This window comes from Sapajus apella, unplaced genomic scaffold (genome assembly GCF_009761245.1).
Source record: "Sapajus apella isolate SASKATOON/1434 unplaced genomic scaffold, GSC_monkey_1.0 scaffold23, whole genome shotgun sequence".
In the NCBI taxonomy this organism is placed as follows: Eukaryota; Metazoa; Chordata; class Mammalia; order Primates; family Cebidae; genus Sapajus; species Sapajus apella.
The window spans coordinates 17,715,388-17,735,932 of record NW_022436963.1 but is presented as its reverse complement, the minus strand read 5'-3'; the positions used below and the strand labels follow the sequence as shown (position 1 = coordinate 17,735,932).

General features: G+C 42.6%; 1 protein-coding gene across 3 annotated transcripts in view; it reads left to right on the top strand.

Moving 5' to 3' along the window:
* The window catches only part of LRIG1 (leucine rich repeats and immunoglobulin like domains 1), a 124,978-nt gene that overhangs the window by 18,952 nt on the left and 85,481 nt on the right, over positions 1–20,545 (top strand). Inside the window, exons 1-2 of one of the 3 annotated variants that reach the window (XM_032290409.1) lie at positions 2,267–5,011; positions 19,009–19,080. The exons of 1 other annotated variant lie outside the window; for it this stretch is intronic. In XM_032290409.1, coding sequence (XP_032146300.1) covers positions 4,938–5,011; positions 19,009–19,080 — 146 coding nt within the window. In that variant the 5' untranslated portion in view covers positions 2,267–4,937. Of the gene's footprint in view, positions 1–2,266; positions 5,012–19,008; positions 19,081–20,545 lie in introns of those variants that run through there. One more of the 3 variants, XM_032290407.1, reaches the window with a different exon arrangement.

Below are 20,545 nucleotides of genomic sequence, written 5' to 3'. Positions count from 1 at the left end.
TTGGAGCATAAACAAGGTTGAATTGTAAGCCGCTTCCCTTCTGCAAGCGAGCCCATGTTTAGAATGTGGCTTTCAGCAAAGTAAACATGGTCTCGAAAGTGAGTTGTCATTGTGTGTGTGTGATTTGAAAAGTAAAAGTAGTGCACTGAACCAGCATTCTCATAGATAATTGTGATAGAGTTTCAGACCATCCCTTCTTGTTTGTCTTCCTGCCACAAAGATCACTGCTTCCTGTAAAGGTTTTAAAAGTAAGGAGTAATTTGGTATTGAAAGGCTTAAGGGAAAGAAATGCCAGGTCAATTTCTGTGGTGAGAGAAGCATTTTAATTTTGCCCATTTGCCATGGGGAGTATCAAAAACATCTTGTGAAACACTTAACTCGTGTGCGTGTACGTGTGCGTGTGCATGTGAGTGTGTGTGTGTATACATACACCTTCTGGTCTGTGCATCTTTGAATTTTCTGCCAATTTCCAGGTGGTTCCCCCCACCCTAGGGACAATGCCGGCTTTATTAAATTGGCCACAGCCTACCTAGAAGGTGAAACAATGCTTTTAATGTTCTGATTATATATTAATGAACAACCAGGCCAAGGGGCACTTGCCAAAAAAGCTACAAAGTGAGAAAGCCACCAATATCAGAGTGAACTTTGCACTCTGAAAGTGTGAATGATGTTGGGTGAAAGAGTTTATGGCATGAGGGTAGCAACTGGAATCTCTTTGATGTTGTGTAGCATCTTGGCCCCATTAGACTTTGGGCCCTCCTGGTTAACTGCACCTTTGCTGGCGAGGGCAGTGCTGAGGTGTGGTCTGAGATGTAGAGGGACCTCAGCCACAGAGGACCGGCATACCTGTGCTATGCAGGGGGACCATTGGCTATTTATATCTGTTTTCAATCAACTTCAACAAATTTTAATCTAACACTGAAACATATAGTCTCACACCCCCACCCTCCTAGCTTTTACTCTGGAGGGACTTTCCTGAAATCGTGTGCTATTATTCTCAAATCCGTCAGCCCCAATCACAGAAAAGGGTTATATCCTAATCTTAATCTAACTAATTAATTCTCTCCTCGTTGTGGTGACATTTCCTCCTGCCTTCTGGCTTGGTCTTAATTTTTGAATGACTGGCCACTGGGAACCCTGCTTTCCACAGCCTTATTAAATAATTTCTCAAAGGAAGAAAAGAAATGCTCTTTCAAAATGCGAAGAATTTGTTTTCTGTGGGAGGGTAAACTCTAGCGGATATTTTCTGCACCTGCTGGACTCATGGGCAGGGCTCGGGAGTAAGTACAGGACAATTTGGGAAGCACAAAGAAGCTGATTGGGTGTTCATTTATCTCCTAGCACGTAGAGGAGCAGTTATTTCTGCATATCTATGGTGTAGAAATATCTAGGTGGCATTTTCAGCCTGGAATTCTGAGTGCCTGCCAAGGCAGGCAACAGGACTTTTAAAAAATATAACAGCTTTATTGAGATGTGATTTAAATACCACAAAACTCATCGTTTTAAATGATAGGATTCTGGGTTTTTAGTATGTTCATAGAGTTGTGCAACTACTAATAATCTAGAACTTTTTCATCACCCCAAAATAAAACCCTGTACCCATCAGCACCCCCTGGCAACACCTACTTTCTGTCTCTATGGATTTGTCTGTTCTGGACATTTCATATAAACAGAATCATGCAGTATGTGGCCTTTTCTTTTACTTATTTATTTAGTACAGTGTTTTCATGATTCTTCCAGATTGTAGCAGGTATCAGCACTTCATTAATTTTTATGGCTGAAGAATGCTCCCATCATGAGGCAACATCATATTTTCTTTATCCATAGTTGATGGACACTGTTTATTTCCACTTTTTGGCTGTAATGAACAATGCTGCTGTGAACATTTGTGCATGCGTTTTTGTGGTGAATATGTTTTCACTTGAGTGTATAACTTGGGCATATACGTAGAAATGGAATTACTGGGTCATATGGCAATTCTGTGTTTAACTTTTTGAGGAACTGCTAAACTGTCTCCTGAGCGGCTGTGTGGACCATATGGCACTTCCACCCACAAGGTATGAAAGTTCCCACTTCTGCACAGCCCCACCAGCACTTGCTGTTACCTGACTTTTAAAATTTTAGCCATCCTAGTGGATGTGTTGTATCTTGTTGTGGTTTTGATTTGCATTTTCGTAATGACTAATGACACTGAGCATCTTTTCATGTGCTTATTGACCATTTGTGTATCTTTGGAGAAATGTCTATTCAGGTTCTTTGCCTGTATTTTAGTTGGGTCATTTGTCTTTTTATTGCTCAGTGGTAAGCAGAGCATGTTTAGAAAGTACAATTTCAAACAGCTTGGGGTATTCGCCTGGTAGTGTGCTTTGTCTGTCTTCCTCAGGCGAGAAGAATTTTTATTTTTAAGACTTTTAAGATCTTCAGGTAGAAGTGTAATGGACATTACTTACCTGATAACTTGTCCCGGTTTGGAAGCTCGACAGAAGAAGAAAATGTGGCAGGAAAGAGCACTGGTTCTTCTTGCAGTGAATCCAGACTGCAGACACTCTAGGGGAGCTTATTACATAGTGTCAGTAGGAGAATGGGAGAATTTGCTGTCCTGTAACCTAAGGAAATGGGCAGTGCACATGCATCTGTGGAAGAGCCTGACCGTTTTCTCTGCATTTCCTCTGTTCCAGGGCAGGCCTGCTTTGCCCATGGAGCTTTGCAGCTATAAATTAGACAGAAGTGCAGTATTGAGGCTGTCCAAGTGCAGGGAGGGTAATTGCTCTGGACAGGTTTACAATAGGGAGGTGTGAAGTGCTTGGTGGAGACCAGAAGCTGGGGGAAGGGAGGATGTATTGAACTTGGGCGGCTGCAGGGTGGTGGGCTGACAGAGCTAATTGAAAACTATGGCCCCGGTGGCTTTTAATGGGAAAGGGAGCCGAGGTCTGCAGTGGTTTTCTTTAGCAAGAAACCAGAAGGAAAATGGCTCATTGAGCTACTCAGGGAGTTAGTACTAAATTTCTGCAGGCCTGGGTGTAGAGGGTCAGGTTTTCTGAGTTTAGTTTTTAATTTCCTACTCCTTAGTCCCATTCTAGATAAACTGACAGGAGGGTGGTGGTGAGCTTGAGAAAAGGCCTTCCGGGACGTGTTGAAAAAAAACACTGACTCCCCACACCCCACCCTTGGAGATCCATGAGTTAGGGAGGTGGTCAGTGGGCTGCATTGTCTAGACAAGTGAGATAATAATGACATGGTAGCCTCTGTTAGTCCTCCAGTCAGAATTTAGTGTGCCAGGACCTGGGAATCTGCATTGTAAACAGCTGTTGGAGGAAATTGCTTTGGAGTCTTAAATGTGAGGGCAGACACTGAAGGCAGTGCCTACCTTATTGACCTGTGTGGGCCTCCTGCACACAGCAAGTGCTTAATAAACACTTGCGTATTTATTTCCACACCAACTGTGAGTTACCGTTGAGTTTTCTGCCTTGACAATATCCGGGACACTGCTTTATCATGTCCCTGAAACTCCTGCTGGCACACACCTGTCGCGATAACCATGGGTTGGCTGTTCTACACATCTGCCCTTTGGGGTTAACTGTTATTTTCTGCCCCATGTTAACTGGGTTACCTTTTCAGGACCTCCTGCATGCACTGAAATTAGTTGTGTATTAACAAAAAAAACATAAAACTAAAAACTGGATTTATCTCCATTTATTTCCAATTCTGTGGTAGCAACTTCCAGAAAGTCCGTTCATAGGCGGGAAATAAAAGGTGTGGAGATGGATTTTCATCCTATCACCTAATAAAAGGTGTGGAGATGTGCTGTGGTTAATGTGTAACCTCTTTAACAAGGCTTATGTAGATGTTGATGTTGCCTTGAAGCCATTGCAGGCCTACAAACCTAGGCTGTGTGTCATGTGTTGGTAGGAAGTCCTTGGCTTTGCAGCTAACTCATACCCTCAAGGTTTAATTTTCTTTGGTCAAAACAACCGCCCAGAGCTGTTTGGTAATCCTCCTATCCTGCAGCAGGCCACTCCTATCCTGTAGTGTGCCACTCAAATAGTTGCTGGAGAAGGCTTTATTAGATCAGTGTCCTCCCCGATCCTCCTCCCCCTCCCCTTTCCGTAGGTGTGTCCCCAATATACTTCTGCATGATTTTACCTTTCTGGTTCTGATGATAACATTTTTAAAAATGAAAGAATGGACTTAAGTGAGATAAAGGAAGAAAGGTGGACAGGATAAGGTTTGGGGCGAGAGGGGATTGGGTCCTCCTTTTTAGGGGATGACGGAGGTATAGAAACTGATCTTCCCCTTGTAATAAGACATCCTGGGCTGAAGTCCAGGCAGCTTGCCTCTCAGATGAGGTAATTCCAGCCCTACCTACTGCTCCATTGTGCCTTGGCATCTTTGGGGATTGTCCATTTGGAGGGGCCGGATTAGAAAAGGGAGAGCATAATCACAGTAATGTTCTAACAGCAAACTAGGATCATCTTGTCCTGTATTTTTGCCTTGCCAGAATTATCTAACTGTTCCGTCTGAGAGGCAAAATTAAGGACAGGAGTTTGGATACCATGGAATCCAGAGGGCAGATGACCCGGGTCATGGTGTGTCTGGCTCAACAAATAACATTTTGAAGTGCCACCTGGCCCTGATGGCAACAGCAGCCATCAGTTAAAAAAAACAGCTGTTAAGTAAGAGCAAGAACAGGAGTGTTTGTGCAAACAACCTTTAAATTTTCTGATCCTTGATGAATGTTAGTTGGTTTGTGAATTATTAACTTCAGCGTGTGTGAGGAAATACTGGCTCCTTAAGTATATTTTTATGTAAGAAAAAAATAAAAGTGACCACACCCTCATCTGCTACCATTTTGGGCTCAGTTTCTGCCTGCTCTCAGGCGTATTTAAAGTAGAGGTAGGAATGCTGGTTCCTTATGGACCACATGTGCGTCATGCGTCATGGCACATCAGTTGCCATCACAATTTCGCTTTGAAGAGAATGGAAGTGTTTTGCAGCCTGCTGGTATATATAAGTAGGATGATCCTTACCAGGCTGCACTGAGTATCCAGAGTCCTCGTGAGGACTTTGGTAAAGATCCCAGTAGTTGGGAAGAATTCTGTGTATGGAATCAGAAAATTAGGTTTAGTGAATAATAGGAAGCTGGCTTGAGAAATCTACTTAATGCCACTTAGCTAGCAACTTTTAAAGAGGGTTTTGAGGCAGGTTCTTTAATGTGACCCTGGAGAGACAGCTATCTTTTCTAGTACTTTGATTTATACAGCAGGATGTCTCTCAGGAAGATGTCAGCAGATTTAACTGAGGGAGCTGCAGTGTGGCATCTTGGAAAAGGGGGATTTGAGGACTTTGAGAGATAGGGAGAGACTTGGAGAAATCCATTTGTGAACCTGGTTTCCACAGCTGTTTTTCAGTGGTCTCTTGGACCTCTTAAAGTTGATAGTAATGGACTGCTTATTTCTTTTGACTTTTACTTGGGAAACAGAATTGTGATTAGGCCTTTATCTGGGGGAGAGGGGAGGCTAAGGGGGAAAGGAGTGAAAGAGGAAGGAGTTGGAGAGAATTGGAGCTGGCCAGATACGGCTATTTGAGCTTTATGTACCTTTGAGTATTGGTTGCTGGATTAATCCTGCAGTGTAAGTCACACTTAGACATGCCTAGGTGTGACTCTTGAGGTTCATTTACTTTACTGTAGGGCCTAAGCTTTGCTCATTTCCAGAAAACACGCTTGCCATAGGAAGGAAGAAGGCAGGTGCTCTGTTTCCCTTCCCCATCTCTTCAGGTGCAGTGCCATTTGATATCAGCAGTTCTGAAATACATTGTACACTTTATTCCCATGCTGCAGGGATTATTGCTGACACAGACCATGGATCCTGCAGCCAGCACCCTGTGTATGGAAGTGGAAGAAAAGAAATTCAAGCCGTAAAAGAATCTCTGTTTTGGGGCTTTGTAATGGTGAATTATGTGAATAACTGAATTGAAAAGGTGCCTGGTTTATACCATCCTGAAAACCCAGGCCTTATAAATATTGACACTAGCAGTGTGACAGGCCTGCCATTTGTTTCATGCCCCTAGGAATAAACAATCTTTTCTCAGGTGCCTGTGACCTTATAAACCATCCTGATGAGTTTGTGCAGGTGCTTTTTGCACTGGTTCTTTGAATTTGAGAGTGGGTGGTTTTCTCTTTGTGCTTATGCAAGCTTAAACCTAACCAAATCTAAACCCACTTTGGCTTATCGATCCTGGTTCACTTTGCCACAGGTAAATGCAGTTGTCCGCACAGTTTTGCAGAGTCATGTTTGTGTGGCCATGAGGACCAGACCTGGGATTAGAACAGCTTTTATTTACTTTGACAGTATTTAAGGACTGAGTGTGGGGGAGTAAGGAGAAAGGAAAGCTGGTTTGGGGAGACTTAGCTGGAGTACAGGTTGCATCTGATAGCCGAGTGCCTGCCTTTTCCAGCAAACTGCTCTCACCCACAATCCTTTGTTTGGTCCCCTCTATCTCAGGGCATAGAACAAAACCAGCCTAATTTCGTTAGTATGAAGTATGCAGGGATGCAAGTCATTCTCCACCCTTCTACCTTCCTACCAAAGATAGCATGTTTGTTGGAGGAAAGTCATGTTGGAGTCACTTGATGTAGGACAGGCTAGGCAGAGACTTTGACAAACCTGCATTTGCCAAGGAAGTAATTGGTAGAACCTGGGAGATTGTGTGTTCATTATATAGCAAGTGTTAGGCTAAGTCCTAGATGTTTTCATAGGGCAGCTGCCTCAATATAGCTGATCTTGTCCATGTCTCATTTTGGTATGTCTGTGAATTGAATGGCTCTTGTCTTTCCCCAGTGCACAGAGAGGCTATGGAGTATCTAGAAGTACATATGGTATTTCTTAGATTTCTGCCTGTAACTGAAACTCCAAAAGGAGTTACTGATAATTGACTTTTGATAAGACATTTAACCATCTTTGCTGGTGATTGGCTTAAAAAAAAATTGACTCATATTCCACAGGCACCAGTATTCATTATTTGGTTAAGATCTACTTTAGTGAGTGTAATGTACCACTAGGGTCAATCCTGTAAGACACATTCTTTGTGAGTAAATGACCTGGACCTGCAAATGGGAGTGGGATGGTGGGGGGACAGGTGTGTGGTGGTGTGATGCACCGAGCCACATTGAATGTGGATGGGGCCAGGCTAGGTAGCTCACACCTGTAATCCCAGCACTTTGGGAGGCCAAGGTGGGCGGATCACTTGAGGTCAGGAGTTTGAGACCAGCCTGACCAACATGGTGAAACCTCGTCTCTTCCAAAAATACAAAAATTATCTGGGTGTGGTGGTGGGCACCTGTAATCCCAGCTACTTGGGAGCCTGGGACAGGAGAATCACTTGAACCAGGGAGGTGGAGGTTGTGGTGAACTGAGATCACACCATTGCACTCCAGCCTGGGTGACAAGAGTAAAACTCCATTTCAAAAAAAAAAAGAATGTAGATGGATCTTGTGGAAGAGGCGAGGCATCATTTTTAGGGACCTTGGTGAATGATTTTAAAAAAAGAAAAGTGTGTTGTGCCTCAGTCATTTTCGCAGCCAGTTTTCCATTTGACACAGCAAAATTTTAATATGTTCAAGAATGGAGGTTGCATGCATCATCTGCTTTTTCGTGCTTGTAATTTCAGTGAAAAGGAAGTTCCATGTTTTAATAGCAGAATAGTCTGTGTACAGTATGCATGCTGAAATACTTTGTGGTTTTTGAACCTTGACTTTGTATCTTCTCAGCCATTTCAACCACCAGAACCAGGAAAATCATCACTGCCCCATGCCCCTAAATGGGAAAATTGTGTGGTAGGTGGTCTTTTAAATTTAGAGTGTTTCACGATGTCTTAATACTGCAGAGAGAAAAACTTAGCCTTTTGGCTTTAGCTAAGCATTTCATGACACACATAAACTTTAAGAAGCCCAATGGAAAAAGTGAACAGGACGAGATCCCAAGTCGATAAGCTAGCTAATAAAGTCAGCAACTTCGCTGTGGGCCAGACAGCTGACCTTTTAAAACTGTGTGTTTTCTTTAAAATACTTAGCTAGAGATAGTCGCGTGCCTCCCTATAATGGAGCGGATGTATTCTTGAAAAGTTGTGGATAAATTTGCTTTTCTAATTTGGCTGATGTAATACCAGGGATCTGCTATCTGTATTTGTGTGATCCACATTGTTAAGTTTTGAGGCAGCCGAGAAAGGAAGAGAGGCTAAACCTAGAAAATAATGTTTGAAGATACCTTGTACCTAATCCATTTGTAGTGCAGAGCATTGTGGCAAATGCAAGTAAACATGGTATATTAGCTTTATAGATTTTGGATGCTTGGGCTTCACACAGGCACCGAGAGACCTCACAGAGATGTTAGTGAGCTGTGGGTATCATGTCACACTGTTGAAAAATAAAGGATGTGTGTAAGTTCCAGTGGAGGCTGATAGAAGACTCCCATACCCCAGGGAACTTCTGGCATTCCAGGAAGGGTTTTCCTTATTAGAGGCTCCAGCCTGGGAAGGTGGTTACACCCACTTATGTCATTTGTCCCTTAAATTTTTTGTGGAGGGGGAATGAAGGAGATGCCAATAACACTAAGGTAAGCTGTTGTTTGTACAGATGTATTTGTTTAAAACAAACCACTTTCATTTCCTTCTTTAAATAGGACAAATAGGCAACTTATACATTGCTGTTTTGTAACTAAAAGGGTATTTGCCTAAAATTGCCCTTCTTAATTTCTTTAAAAAACAACCACCACCCCAATCACTACATGTCCAGAAGTGAGTCACCACTGAGGTGTTTTTTTTTTTTTTTTAATCTTTTGGCATACATTTCTGTAACATGCGGCTTTTTTACTAATACTTTCATTGATTGGATTATGTTAGAGAGTGAATTGTCAAAAATGAGAGTTAAAAAGGCTCAAGATGCCTGATCCATTCCTGGTCCTAAGAAAGTCCTAGACAAGAGTGTTTATAATAGTGTGAAATGAATGACTCAGATAGGAAGGGATTTTTTGTTTGTTTTCATGTTTTAATCTGTGTCTGTAGCACCCAGAGGAAGTAATATATTATTGGAGGTTTTAAAGAATCAAGAGTCACTGGTATAGAATTTTCTTATCCTTTTATCCCAGCGAAATCCATGGTTGTACCTTCTGCCAGAAAGGCAGGCTTAGAATTTGGCCACGCTGTTCTTATGTTCCGGCCACCCATTTTATGGGTCTGTGTTAAAATACTCTTTGGTAACAGTGTTCATCTCAGGGCCCTTAGGTGTGGGCATGTAGTGTATAAAATCACTCACCGTTAAGTGAGTGATTCTCACCCTTAAGTGTAGAAGCCGTGTGTTGGAAGAGGAGATTCATCACAGCATCACTTATAGATGGTGACTGTGCCAAAGTTTACACAATTAAACTCTGTTGTGTGGAACATGGCCATCAAATAAGTTTTCATTACTACTTTGCATCTTTCCTGGGTACTTCTGAAGTCAGCGAATTTTAAAGCTGCATCACGTTTTCAGAAACACCCTGGATTTTGCATTGGTGGTTTCACAAGAAGCCAGTCAATCTCCTGAAAGTGGACATTTAGCAGGCGCTAGATGGTGGAGGGGAAGATGTGGAGGGGTAAAGATGAGGTTTTAGGCAAGGCAAACAGTAATCCGTGACCAGAGGAGCACTGGTGGACTTTACAAAGCACTCGGTGAACCTAGGATTCCAGATTTATCCACCAGGTTAATGTGTCCCCTTTCTCACTTTTACCCATCCCTTATTTCCTGTCCCTTTTACCTGACTTGTTTTCACTATTCCAGAAGCAAAAGTCTCCATTTTCTGCCGCAGTAGAGCGTAGTTTTCATTTACGAGAACCCCCTGCCATTCTTTAACTGAGAGAACCTCTGAGCTTTACCTCTGGCTGCCCACCATCCCCACTGTGAGAGGCTGGCTGGTTGGGATGGATGAGCCTTTGCTCTCCCTGCAGCAGCTGGGGTCCCAGGCTGTCAGGGCACCTAGGGGAACAGATCAGTGGGAGCAGGGAGCACCTGGCTCTGAGGTTCCAACCCCTCTCTGTTCTGCAGAATGACTGGGCTCCCAGGAGGTAGAGATTCAGCCCTGTTACTGGATGGGGTGAGGCTGGGGTGGGGAGGGGGCTATTGTGCAGGTGATGAGTTTGGAAAGTCTCCCGTAGAGCTTAAGGACTATATGAAAGGGTGAATTTGTGTGTGTGTGTGTGTGTGTGTGTATGTGTGTGTGTGTGTGTGTGTGTGTGTGTGTGTGTAGATGATAAAGTAGAGAATAGGTGATCCTAAGTGACCAGACTTCTGACCCCTCCCCCATTTCCAAGCCTCTGCAAAGCACTTCTCTAATAGCAAAGCCAAATGGTGGCTGTAGGCACCTCTTCCCTGCTGGGGTGGCCATGGTGATGTTCCCTTTGTGGCAGGTCTGTGGGAGGATCAGCCTCTGGCAGCAGCTATTCCCTGCCCAAATTCCTTTTGCTTGTAAAGTCCCCACCAACTGCCAAGCTGGTGTGTCGGAGCACCTCCTCTTAATTAAATTAATTAATCTTTAGGGGTTAATGGTGCACATACCGTATTAGCCAGGGATTATTATGGGAAATTTGTGGGCTTTTCCCCAGTACTAAACTGCTCTAAGCATGAGACTGCTTAAAGTAAAATAAAGCAAAACAAAACAAAACCAGTTATAACTAATTACTTTGTTTCTTTTTGGCCAAACTAAGATTTTTGGTAGGAAAATCCTGGAATCTCCCATTTTAAGGGGTAGTATAGATAGCAAATGCTAACTGCCTTCAGTGATGGTGAGAAAACAAATTGGGTCTCTTGATTATCTAGTTCAGAACTTTTAAGTAGATCAACAAGGAGATATTTTGTTCTTATGGAAATCAACTTTAATGGCCCTATAGATTAATGTTCGTGAGGGACCTGGCACTAAGGTTTGCTAAGGTTTATATAACCCTTGACTTAACTGCCTGGTGGGTTGTGGGCCTGGCAGCGTGAGGCTGTTCTTCTCAACTTTGCTCTAAAACCATTTCTGTCTTGCCCTTTCCTTTCTCGGAGGTCCTGACTTCTTGGCCTTTTTGTTTGCTTATTTTACTCCATGCCCTCCATTCCTTATTTTACTTTTCTGGCCTCATTTCCCAGGGCTCTTTCTCAAAAAATCATGCTCTTCTTCTAGGCTTAGCTGAAGTCTTGCATTTTCGATGAACCTTTCTCATTACAACTGATCTTTCCCGCTCTGGCTGCCATCTGGACTTCATTCGTGTTATCCATGCTAGGTACAACAAACTCAGATCTCACACGGGCAGGGAGATACTGCCAGTGAGTAAAGAGGGCCCGGGCGAGACACAGTAAAGAGTGGTGAGGTCTGTGGTCATTGGAATGCTTGCTAAATGCAGGTAGTTGATTGTTTCTATTAGGAATGCTGGCCCAGTGATTATTTTCACGAAAAGCTGAGACTCTTAGTTTTTGGTGAAAACTTTCAGATGCTGTTCAGTCAGAAATAAGCAGGTTTCCCTGCAGCCCAGCTTTGTACCCACAAATTACCAGTTTGTAACTACCGATTTACCATTGCAGAATGCTTGCATTAGGAGAGCTTTAGTTATTTGGTCAGGATTCTTTTTTTTTTTTTTTTTTGGTAGGGACAGGGTCTCACTATGTTGCCCAGGCTGGTCTCAAACACCTGGTGTAAAGTGATTCCTGACTTTAGCTTTCCAAAGTGCTGGGATTATAGGCGTGAGCCACCACACCCAGCCAGGTGTTTTAACTTGACCAGTAGGTTGTAAACCACTTCAGATCACAGACTAGATCTTATCCTAATGTGTTATCAGTTTATCACAGTGCAGTATACCTTGTAGACAAACAATAAATATGTGTCAAATTTGACATTTGTTGGGTGCTAGAGGGAAAAGATGTAGACTTGTACTCAAATTAGCTACAGAGCAGGATGACGCGTGAACTAGTAAGGTAAAGAAGCACGTATAAGAACCTTATGGGATTACGGAAGCAGGCATGAGTTTCTTCTCACAGTTAATGTCATAGGTATTGGACTTCAGAGGCCTACACTAATTATTATAGCTGATTTTAAGGGTACAAATAAACAATGAGTCTGGGTCCATATATGGCTGTATGTATAGTATCTCCTATTTTGAGTCACCTTTAGGTTTCCCTCATTTGCATAAATAATGGTCTATGTAAAATGTTCAAAAATGGAAATAACTGTTACTCATTACTGACTTTGTGAAATGCAACTACCCAGAAGCTTACAAAATGAGCTGTTTATATCATGTTGAGATCTGAGTGATTTTTTTCATTTGATTATTTGCAGAGTATGTTCTTTTGCCAAGCCCCCGTGTAGGGAATATGTGGCTGCTTAGCTGACTGAAGAGAGAAAGCAGCAAGTGCAGAAGCTTCTTCTGAGAGGAAATCCTTGGATAGGATACTAGAGGAATGATTCCAGTTCAAGATGCAATTTCGTCATTTTAATATAAGCCTTTAATGTGTATTATCTGCTTATTCAGTTGTGGTTTTTGGTTAACAAGGGGAAAGCATCACAATAGACAAAAAGATAAGAACATCTAATATTCTAGGATTTAAACAGAGTCTTATTCTCATAAAACCTTACAACATGGGAACATAATGTGGTGATTTCATTGGAACTTGATGTGTACTGTGTAATTCCTCAGAAAGTAAAAATGCATTAGAAACGGTCTTAAAAGCTTAAAGGATTAAATAACTTAAACATTGTTGCATGTTCTTCCTCATTCGCACCGCTTGAAATTTTGAAAGGACCAGTCGCCTTTTTCCAGTTAGTCCGAAGCAGGCAATTTTTTTTTTTTTTGAGACAGAGTTTTGCTCTCGTTACCCAGGCTGGAGTGCAATGGCGCGATCGTGGCTCACCGCAACCTCCGCCTCCTGGGTTCAGGCTATTCTCCTGCCTCAGCCTCCTGAGTAGCTGGGATTACAGGCACGCGCCACCATGCCCAGCTAATTTTTTGTAGTTTTAGTAGAGACGGGTTTCACCATGTTGACCAGGATGGTCTCGATCTCTTGACCTCGTGATCCACCCGCCTCGGCCTCCCAACGTGCTGGGATTACAGGCGTGAGCCACCGCGCCCGGCCCGAAGCAGGCAATTTTTTTAACAAGTGGCAGACAGTGCAAGTTCTGAGGTTGAGAAAGAGATGAATGGCGAGAGCCCGCTGTTCCTAGGCCAGAACTGGGTGCCCACTGGTGCTCAGAAGTTGGGTTGTTGGATTGCTTCACACTTTCTTTCCAGCTGTATTAGGCAGTTTAGCAAACATCTGAAAGCTTAAAGTATGCAAAATACTGTAACATTCAGGAGTCCAGACAGAGTTGAGTAATGGGAAATAGGTTAGCCTGGAAACCAAACCGAGTATGAAAACCTCATTCTTCAGGGAACGCTTGTCACAGATTTAGGACCAATTCCTTACACTTTGAATTATCCTGTTAATGTTGAAAAACAGAGCTGTGGGTTGTGCTCCTCTTCACAGTGAGAGACTTTGTCTGTGTTCATCAGTGGTCTGTGAGCAGTGCTTGCTTTTGGGGATGAAGTGATAACTCTGTTGTCTAACAAAATGGGGTTATTTCCTCACCACAGCTCACTCAAAAGTAAACAGAACTTTTTATCCCTCAACTTCCAAGGAGTCAATGAATTACTGTTCACCAGCTTTGAATAAGCATTTGCCAAGTTTGTAATATGTGGTTCTGGTTGTAATCCAGGAAGGTGCTGGTCAGATTACAAAAATACCGATTAATCTTATAGAATTATACTCTGAGGGCAGTTTTTATTAAGAGTGTCTTTCTTCTGACTTCAGTTTTTGAAGCTCCATTCCCCTGTTGGGGTAGTTCAGAACTTTTTGTGTGCTTAAAGGACTTGTGTTAATACCCGTGTTGTCCCCCACCACATCTTTTTACATAGTTCTTGAGTTATTGGGTAACTCAGATTTATTTTTTTGATTCAAGTTTCTTCTGTAGGTGACATTTTACTTGAAGTATTTGAGGATTATTTCACGATTTAGACATATTTGTTGATTATTTTGTGTTTTAGACACAGCACAATTTAATAGAAATTTCAGTGCTGTTAGAAATAACCCATCTGCATTCTGCATTTTGATAGCCACTAGCCACACGGGACTGTTGAACAGTTGAAATACAGCTAGTGTGACCAAGGAACTGAATTCCTAATTTTATGTAATTTTAATTTCATTTAAATACAAATGTAAATAGCCACATGGCTAGTGGCTACCCAGTCGGACAGCACAGGTTTTAGATCATGGTGGCGATTTTGCAGCTATCGAAAGACTTTAGCTCTTCAGATTCCTTGGGTTTGGGGCAGGGGGGCTTGTCAGGAAACACGCTCAGTGAGCAGACTCTCGTTGTGCACGTTAAACAGTTTGCTTTTCAGATGCCTGGATAAAACTTGAGCTGTTCTCTGCAGAGATGCCTCTTGTGTGATCTGCAAATGGTGGGCCGAATGGTCATCTTTCAGCAGATTAGCTGAAAGAATATCTATTGCTGGGCTCAATTGTTCAGAGATCTGCGCACCCTTTGTGCAAGAACAGGGAAAATTTGTGTTATGACAATGGCTGACAAAATGTTTAATTAAAGCTGCAATTGGCAGTAACTAAATTCTCTGAGGTTCTTTCCTCTCCTCTTTGCTACTGGAAGGTGCAGAAACGCTTTGACAGCATCTGTTCTACTGACAGATGAATTGTTTTGACAGGAGAATCTGAAACCTTCAACTGAAGACACATTCAGATGTCAGGCCTGGTACAGGGCAATCGTGTTCATAGAAATAAGTGAGATGCTTTAGATGTGTGTGCATGTCAGCTGCCACCTGAAAGAAAGGCCTCATTAAAGATTTTCACTGATTAACCCTTTGATTGTTTGGAATCTCAGATGGGAATTCACACTCCTTTCTGCAGAGCTGTTGGGCTAAGTGTATTTCCTTAATTATTGAGAAATGAGTATTGTCTGTAAGCAATGAAAGGGCGTGAAAAAACTTTGTTTAAAAATTTTTTTAAATTTGGAAAAAAAAAAAATACCAGTGTTGATAACATTATTCACAAAAGCCAAAGGGAGGAACAACCCAAATGCCCTCTGTGATGAATGGATACACACAATGTGGTGTATAGATACATTGGAATATTAGCCTTAAAAAGAAATGAAATTCTGCCAGATGCAGTGGTTCAGTTCCGTAATCCCATCATTTTGGAGGCTGAGGTGGGAGGACTGCTTCAGGCCAGGAGTTCAAGACTAGCCTGGACAACAACATATCAAGATCCCCATTTCTACCAAAAAAATAAAATTTAGCCAGATGTGGTGGTGTGTACACCGGTAGTCCCTGCTACTTGGGAGGCTGAAACAGGAGGATCACTTCAGCCCAAGAGTTTGAGACTGCAGTCAGCTATGATTGCACCACTACACTCCAACCTGGGTGACAGAGTGAGACCCTGTCTCTTAAAAAAACAAATGAAATTCTGACACATGTGACAACATGGATGAATCTTGGAGACATTATGTTAAGCGAATTAAGCTAGTCATGAAAGGACAAATATTCTATAATTCTACCAACATGAGGTACCTAGAGTAGTCAGATTCTTAGAGACAGAAGTAGAATGGTGGTTGCCAGGGGCTAGGACAGAGGGGAATGAGGAGCTGGTGTTTAATGAATGCAGACTTTCAGTCTGCGATGTTGAAAAAGTTCTCAGGTTCTGGAGATGGACACAACCATGTGATGGCTGCACAACAGTGTGAAGGTACTCGGTGGCACTGAATAGTACACTTAAAAATGGTGACAAAGGCACATTTTATGTTATATGTGTTTTACCACATTTAAAAAAATTACTCTCAGGCCAGGTGCAGTGGCTCACGTCTGTAAACCTAGTACTTTGGGAGGCCAAGGTGGGTGGATCACCTGAGGTCAGGAGTTTGAAACCAGCCTGGCCAACATGGTGAAACCCTGTTTCTATGAAAAATACAAAAAAAAAAGAAAAAAAAACATGAGCCTAGTGTGTGGTGGCTGGCATCTGTAATCCCAGCTACTCTGGAGGCTGAGGCAGAATTGCTTAAACGTGGGAGGCGGAGGTTGCAGTGAGCCAAGATCATGCCACTGCACTCCAGCCTGGGCGACAGAGCGAGACTAGTCCTCCCCCCACAAAAAATGTATGCTCAGAGTTTGTCTCCTTGAATTGGGCCAACAAGAAAGTGTCTCTGAAGATTTTATTTCCTGTTGTTGTTCCTTGGGGAAAATGTAGTAAATATTTTCCTCATTTCTTAGTCAACCTATTAAGGGTCCACAGCGCTGGCTCCATATCTCAGTCCCTTATTCTTGGACTTAAAAACCGGGAGGGCCTGTTGACCACAGCAGAAAGGGACATGAGCCTCGGTGGCTGTCTTCTGTTTCGTCAGCAGGTGCTGTGAGAGGAGGATCACCCTTTCTGGGCAGCACCCTAACACTTGCATGTTGATAGGTGGCTTTTCTAGTTCACTGAAACTCTAAAAGTTGCTGCATTCCGGCTGACCCTGTGAGAACTTCCGTTTCCACTTCTGAGTGTCTCATCTTTGTTGCTGCTTCTTGGCTTCTCAGTGTTAAGTGCTGATACTGCTAGGCTTCTTGATTGTACTGGAATGGAAGACACTTTGCTCAAGTAGCCTTATCTAAAAAGCAAAATTTGTATAACATTTTTGAAATGTAAATACGTTTTGCCTGCTCTTTAAGGGAAAGACAAACCCAATGGTGTTGTGGCATAAATGGTTTTATACCAAGTTGCTGAAGACTTGTGGACACTTGCTGGGTGGGAAATGAAGGAAGTGATCTCATTTCAGATAGTCCCAAACACAGCCATCAGTTTAATTGCGTTAAGACCTGGTGAGCCCTAGTTCCACCTGGGCCTCGTGTAAGCCAGAAACACACTGTTCCCTTTGAACCCAATGGCTTCAGGTGTCAGTGGCCAAGATCAGAGGCGAAAACTGGTGGTCCTCGAGCCAAATGTGGCCTGCAGATACGTGAAATCTTTTAAGTTTTTTTTCTTTTTAAGTAATAAAGCAACCCTGGGTGGGCCAAACAAATCATGAGTTCAGATCATGAGCCTCTCTGGAAAGCTTGAGATTACACTGGCCCGTGTTTCGGGGAACAAGAAGCAAATGCCCCTTTAGATGAGTGGCAGATGCTTCCATGTCAGCTTTGTTACACGCCGGTTGGGGTCACCAGGTCTCTCTTGCTTGTCCTCTAAGCTCTTGCCTTTGTGGTTTCTGAGTCTTTCTCTAATATATCTTCCAGCTTCACAGCTCCTGTTACCTATAGTGATACATTACAGTCATTGTAAACTCACAATATCTTTACACTAAGAAACAATATTTCCATCCCCCTTTTTACAATAATCTGCTCAAAACAGAAGAAAATCTCAGTCTGTTCAGTCCTTTTTCTTTTTTTTTTAAGACAGGGTTTCATCATGTCGGCAAGGAGGGTCTTGATCTCTGGACGTTGTGATCCACTGGCCTCAGCCTCCCAAAGTGCTGGGATTACAGGCATGAGCCATCGCACCCAGCCTTGTTCAGTCCTTTTTTTGATGTGAAGGAGTTCTCTCAATTTGTGAATTGGTTGGGATTTCTGGGTACCCACTAATAAATACCCGCAGGCACAGACAAGCTCAAACTTGAGTTCAATATGCAGTTTAAAGCACCACCACCTTCAATCTTTATGGTAGCATAATCTCTGGACAAATTGCTTTTAATTCAGGCCATACCATGAATACAGAAGTACCATTAGTTTCAAGTGTAGTTTGACTTTTATTTAGATGAATGTCTCTGAGTTCACAGTGAAATGGCTCTCAGCTCTAGGTTAGTATTGATTGAAATGTCTCTGGAGTAAGTTTAAAAGATTGTTGCAATGTACATGACACTTTCAGGGACTGGAAACTTTAAACTCACAATTAGTCGTACTGTTAATTGGCGGTAATGTCAATGGAATTAATAGCTGAGATGAAAAATGTTAACCTCTTTGGCAGACACAGGGCTAGACTTTGGAGGTATGGAAAGATTACTTTCTGTGCAAAGAAAGCTAGGGCCCATTTGGATCACATCTTTGTGGCTTCTGTTCGTGAAAGATGAAGCTGGTCTGGTTGGGGTTGTGGTCACCTAACGGAATAGTGTCCAGCTTGCTCTTTTTCCACCTCTAAGGGTATGGCTGGGTTATAAAGCAGGGAGGGATGTAATGCAGAACCATTGACACAGATGCTATCATCTTGAGAAAGCTGCTTTCCTGAGGCTTTCCCTGCCTGTGGTTAACACCAACAAGAATTTCCAACAACTAACTGGCCCTTTTTTCCTGTGTGACTGTTCCTCCTGGTTTATAACAGCATCCTTGGCTTTTGCCCACCAGATGCCAGTAACACCTCCAACTCTTTGCCATCAGTTGCGACAACCAGAATTGTCTCCAGACATTGCTAAGTGTCCTCTGGGGGGCAAAATCATCCCTGGTTGAGAGCCACTGGTTTAGACAACGAAGGGTTTCTTTTCTTTTTCCCTTTTCTCCTTTACTACTGCTTGATGTTGATGCCTAGGAAAACATTAATTTTAAAAAATGCCATTAAGAATAGCCTTGGACTTGATATGGTGCAAAGCATTTGGACCAGGACACTTTAATGTAGGTAGAGGACTGGCTCACCTTAGAATTTCTTTCAAAGTTGATGATAGTGAAATGATATTGATTGAAATTCATTTGGGTTTAGTCAACCTCGGGTCATTTGGGTTTTCACAGAGTTGCTTGGAGTGCCTTATTTATGGATGTAGGTGGAGAAGGGGTATGTCTGTGAATCTCAGTATCAATATGGATACTTGACACATGATCATGGGGTGGGGGCTAGGATTTTAAGGGTTGGGGAGACAGGAGAAGAGATTTCTGAATCTTGGGTATGATGCCTAGTGTTGATTCCATTTTTTTTTTTTTTTTTTCTCTCTCTCTCCCTACCAGAAACCTGAGTTACAACAAACTCTCTGAGATTGACCCTGCTGGTTTTGAGGACTTGCTGAATCTACAGGAAATGTGAGTCTTCCCCAAACGTCTGGCAGGTGGAAGGATGGAGAAAATCCTCTTTGGGAAAATCCTCTCGTATTGCAGCATCGCCCACTCCCCTAGATCTGCAGTCTAAACTTGTAGGAAGAAACATTTGTGTATGGGCTCTGTTGACGAATTCTACTCTTGTTTATCTCTCCCTTACTGTAGGCTCTCTTTTCCTAGGCTGTCCATGAAGGGTGTGTTACAATTCAGTAGGCATAGAGCTCCTGGAAATCCTGGGCGTATATTGGGTGTATAGCAGAGTCCTTTCATTGTGGGAAGCCTTGTAACAGGAGTGACACACCTGGGCTGGTACTTTCTCACAGTTCCTGGGGAGGTTGAGCAGCCCACTTAACAGTGGCATGGGATGCCAGCCCACCTCTATTTCCCAGGAAGTAAAATTATAGAAGGATGGACAATAGGGGCTTACCTGTTCGCCTCCACTGCCACACAGAGCGAGGCATGACTGCCTTTGGAGCTCTAGGCTTGCTGTCCCTTGCAGGGTTTTTTAAATCAGGTTGCAATCTTTTCTTCCTTTTAATGTAAATAACTCTTTTTGATGTAGATATTAGGATTATCAGGAATTTTCGTTCCATGGAGACTTTATAGAAACCTTCACATATGTGTAGTATACATACTGTAGAAAAATTGGCCACTATAGAAATGTATGAAGAATGAAAATCACCAGTGTTCTTACCCAGACATACCCATTGAATACCTAGTAAAAACTATTACGTGTGCATATGCAATTTTAGGATCAAACTGTACATTATGGTTTTATATCAGTCTTTCTTACTTATCCTTACATAAGATACTTTATCATGTAAACTAAAATTTTTTGAATGTCTGGTTTTAGTGTTTTTATTTGTTTTTTTGTTTGTTTGTATTTTTGAGGCAGAGTTTCGCTCTTGTTGCCCAGGCTGAAGTGCAGTGGCATGATCTCGGCTCATTTCAACCTCCACCACCCGGGTTCAAACCGTTCTCCTGCCTCAGCCTCCCAAGTAGCTGGGATTACAGGCATGTGCCACCACGCCTGGCTAATTTTGCATTTTTAATGGAGACAGGGTTTCTCCATGTTGATCAACCTGGTCTTAAACTCCTGACTTCAGGTGAACTGCCTGCCTTGGCCTCCCAAAGTGCTGGGATTATAGACGTGAGCCACCATGCCTGGCCCTGTTTTAGTTTTTGTGTAAAACTACTATACATAGTATGTATGGATATTCCATATATTATCTACCCAGTACTTATTTTATTAGACATCATTAGGTAAGTTTTTCACACATTTTTGTTGTAAGTAACTGATAAAAGTCTTATTTATTATTATTATTATTTTTTTAGACAGGGTTTCACTCTGTGGCCCAGGCTAGAGTGCAGTGGCGTGATCTTAGCTCACTGCAACCTCTGCCTCCTGGGTTCAAGTGATTCTCAAGGCCTAGCCTCCTGAGTCACTGGG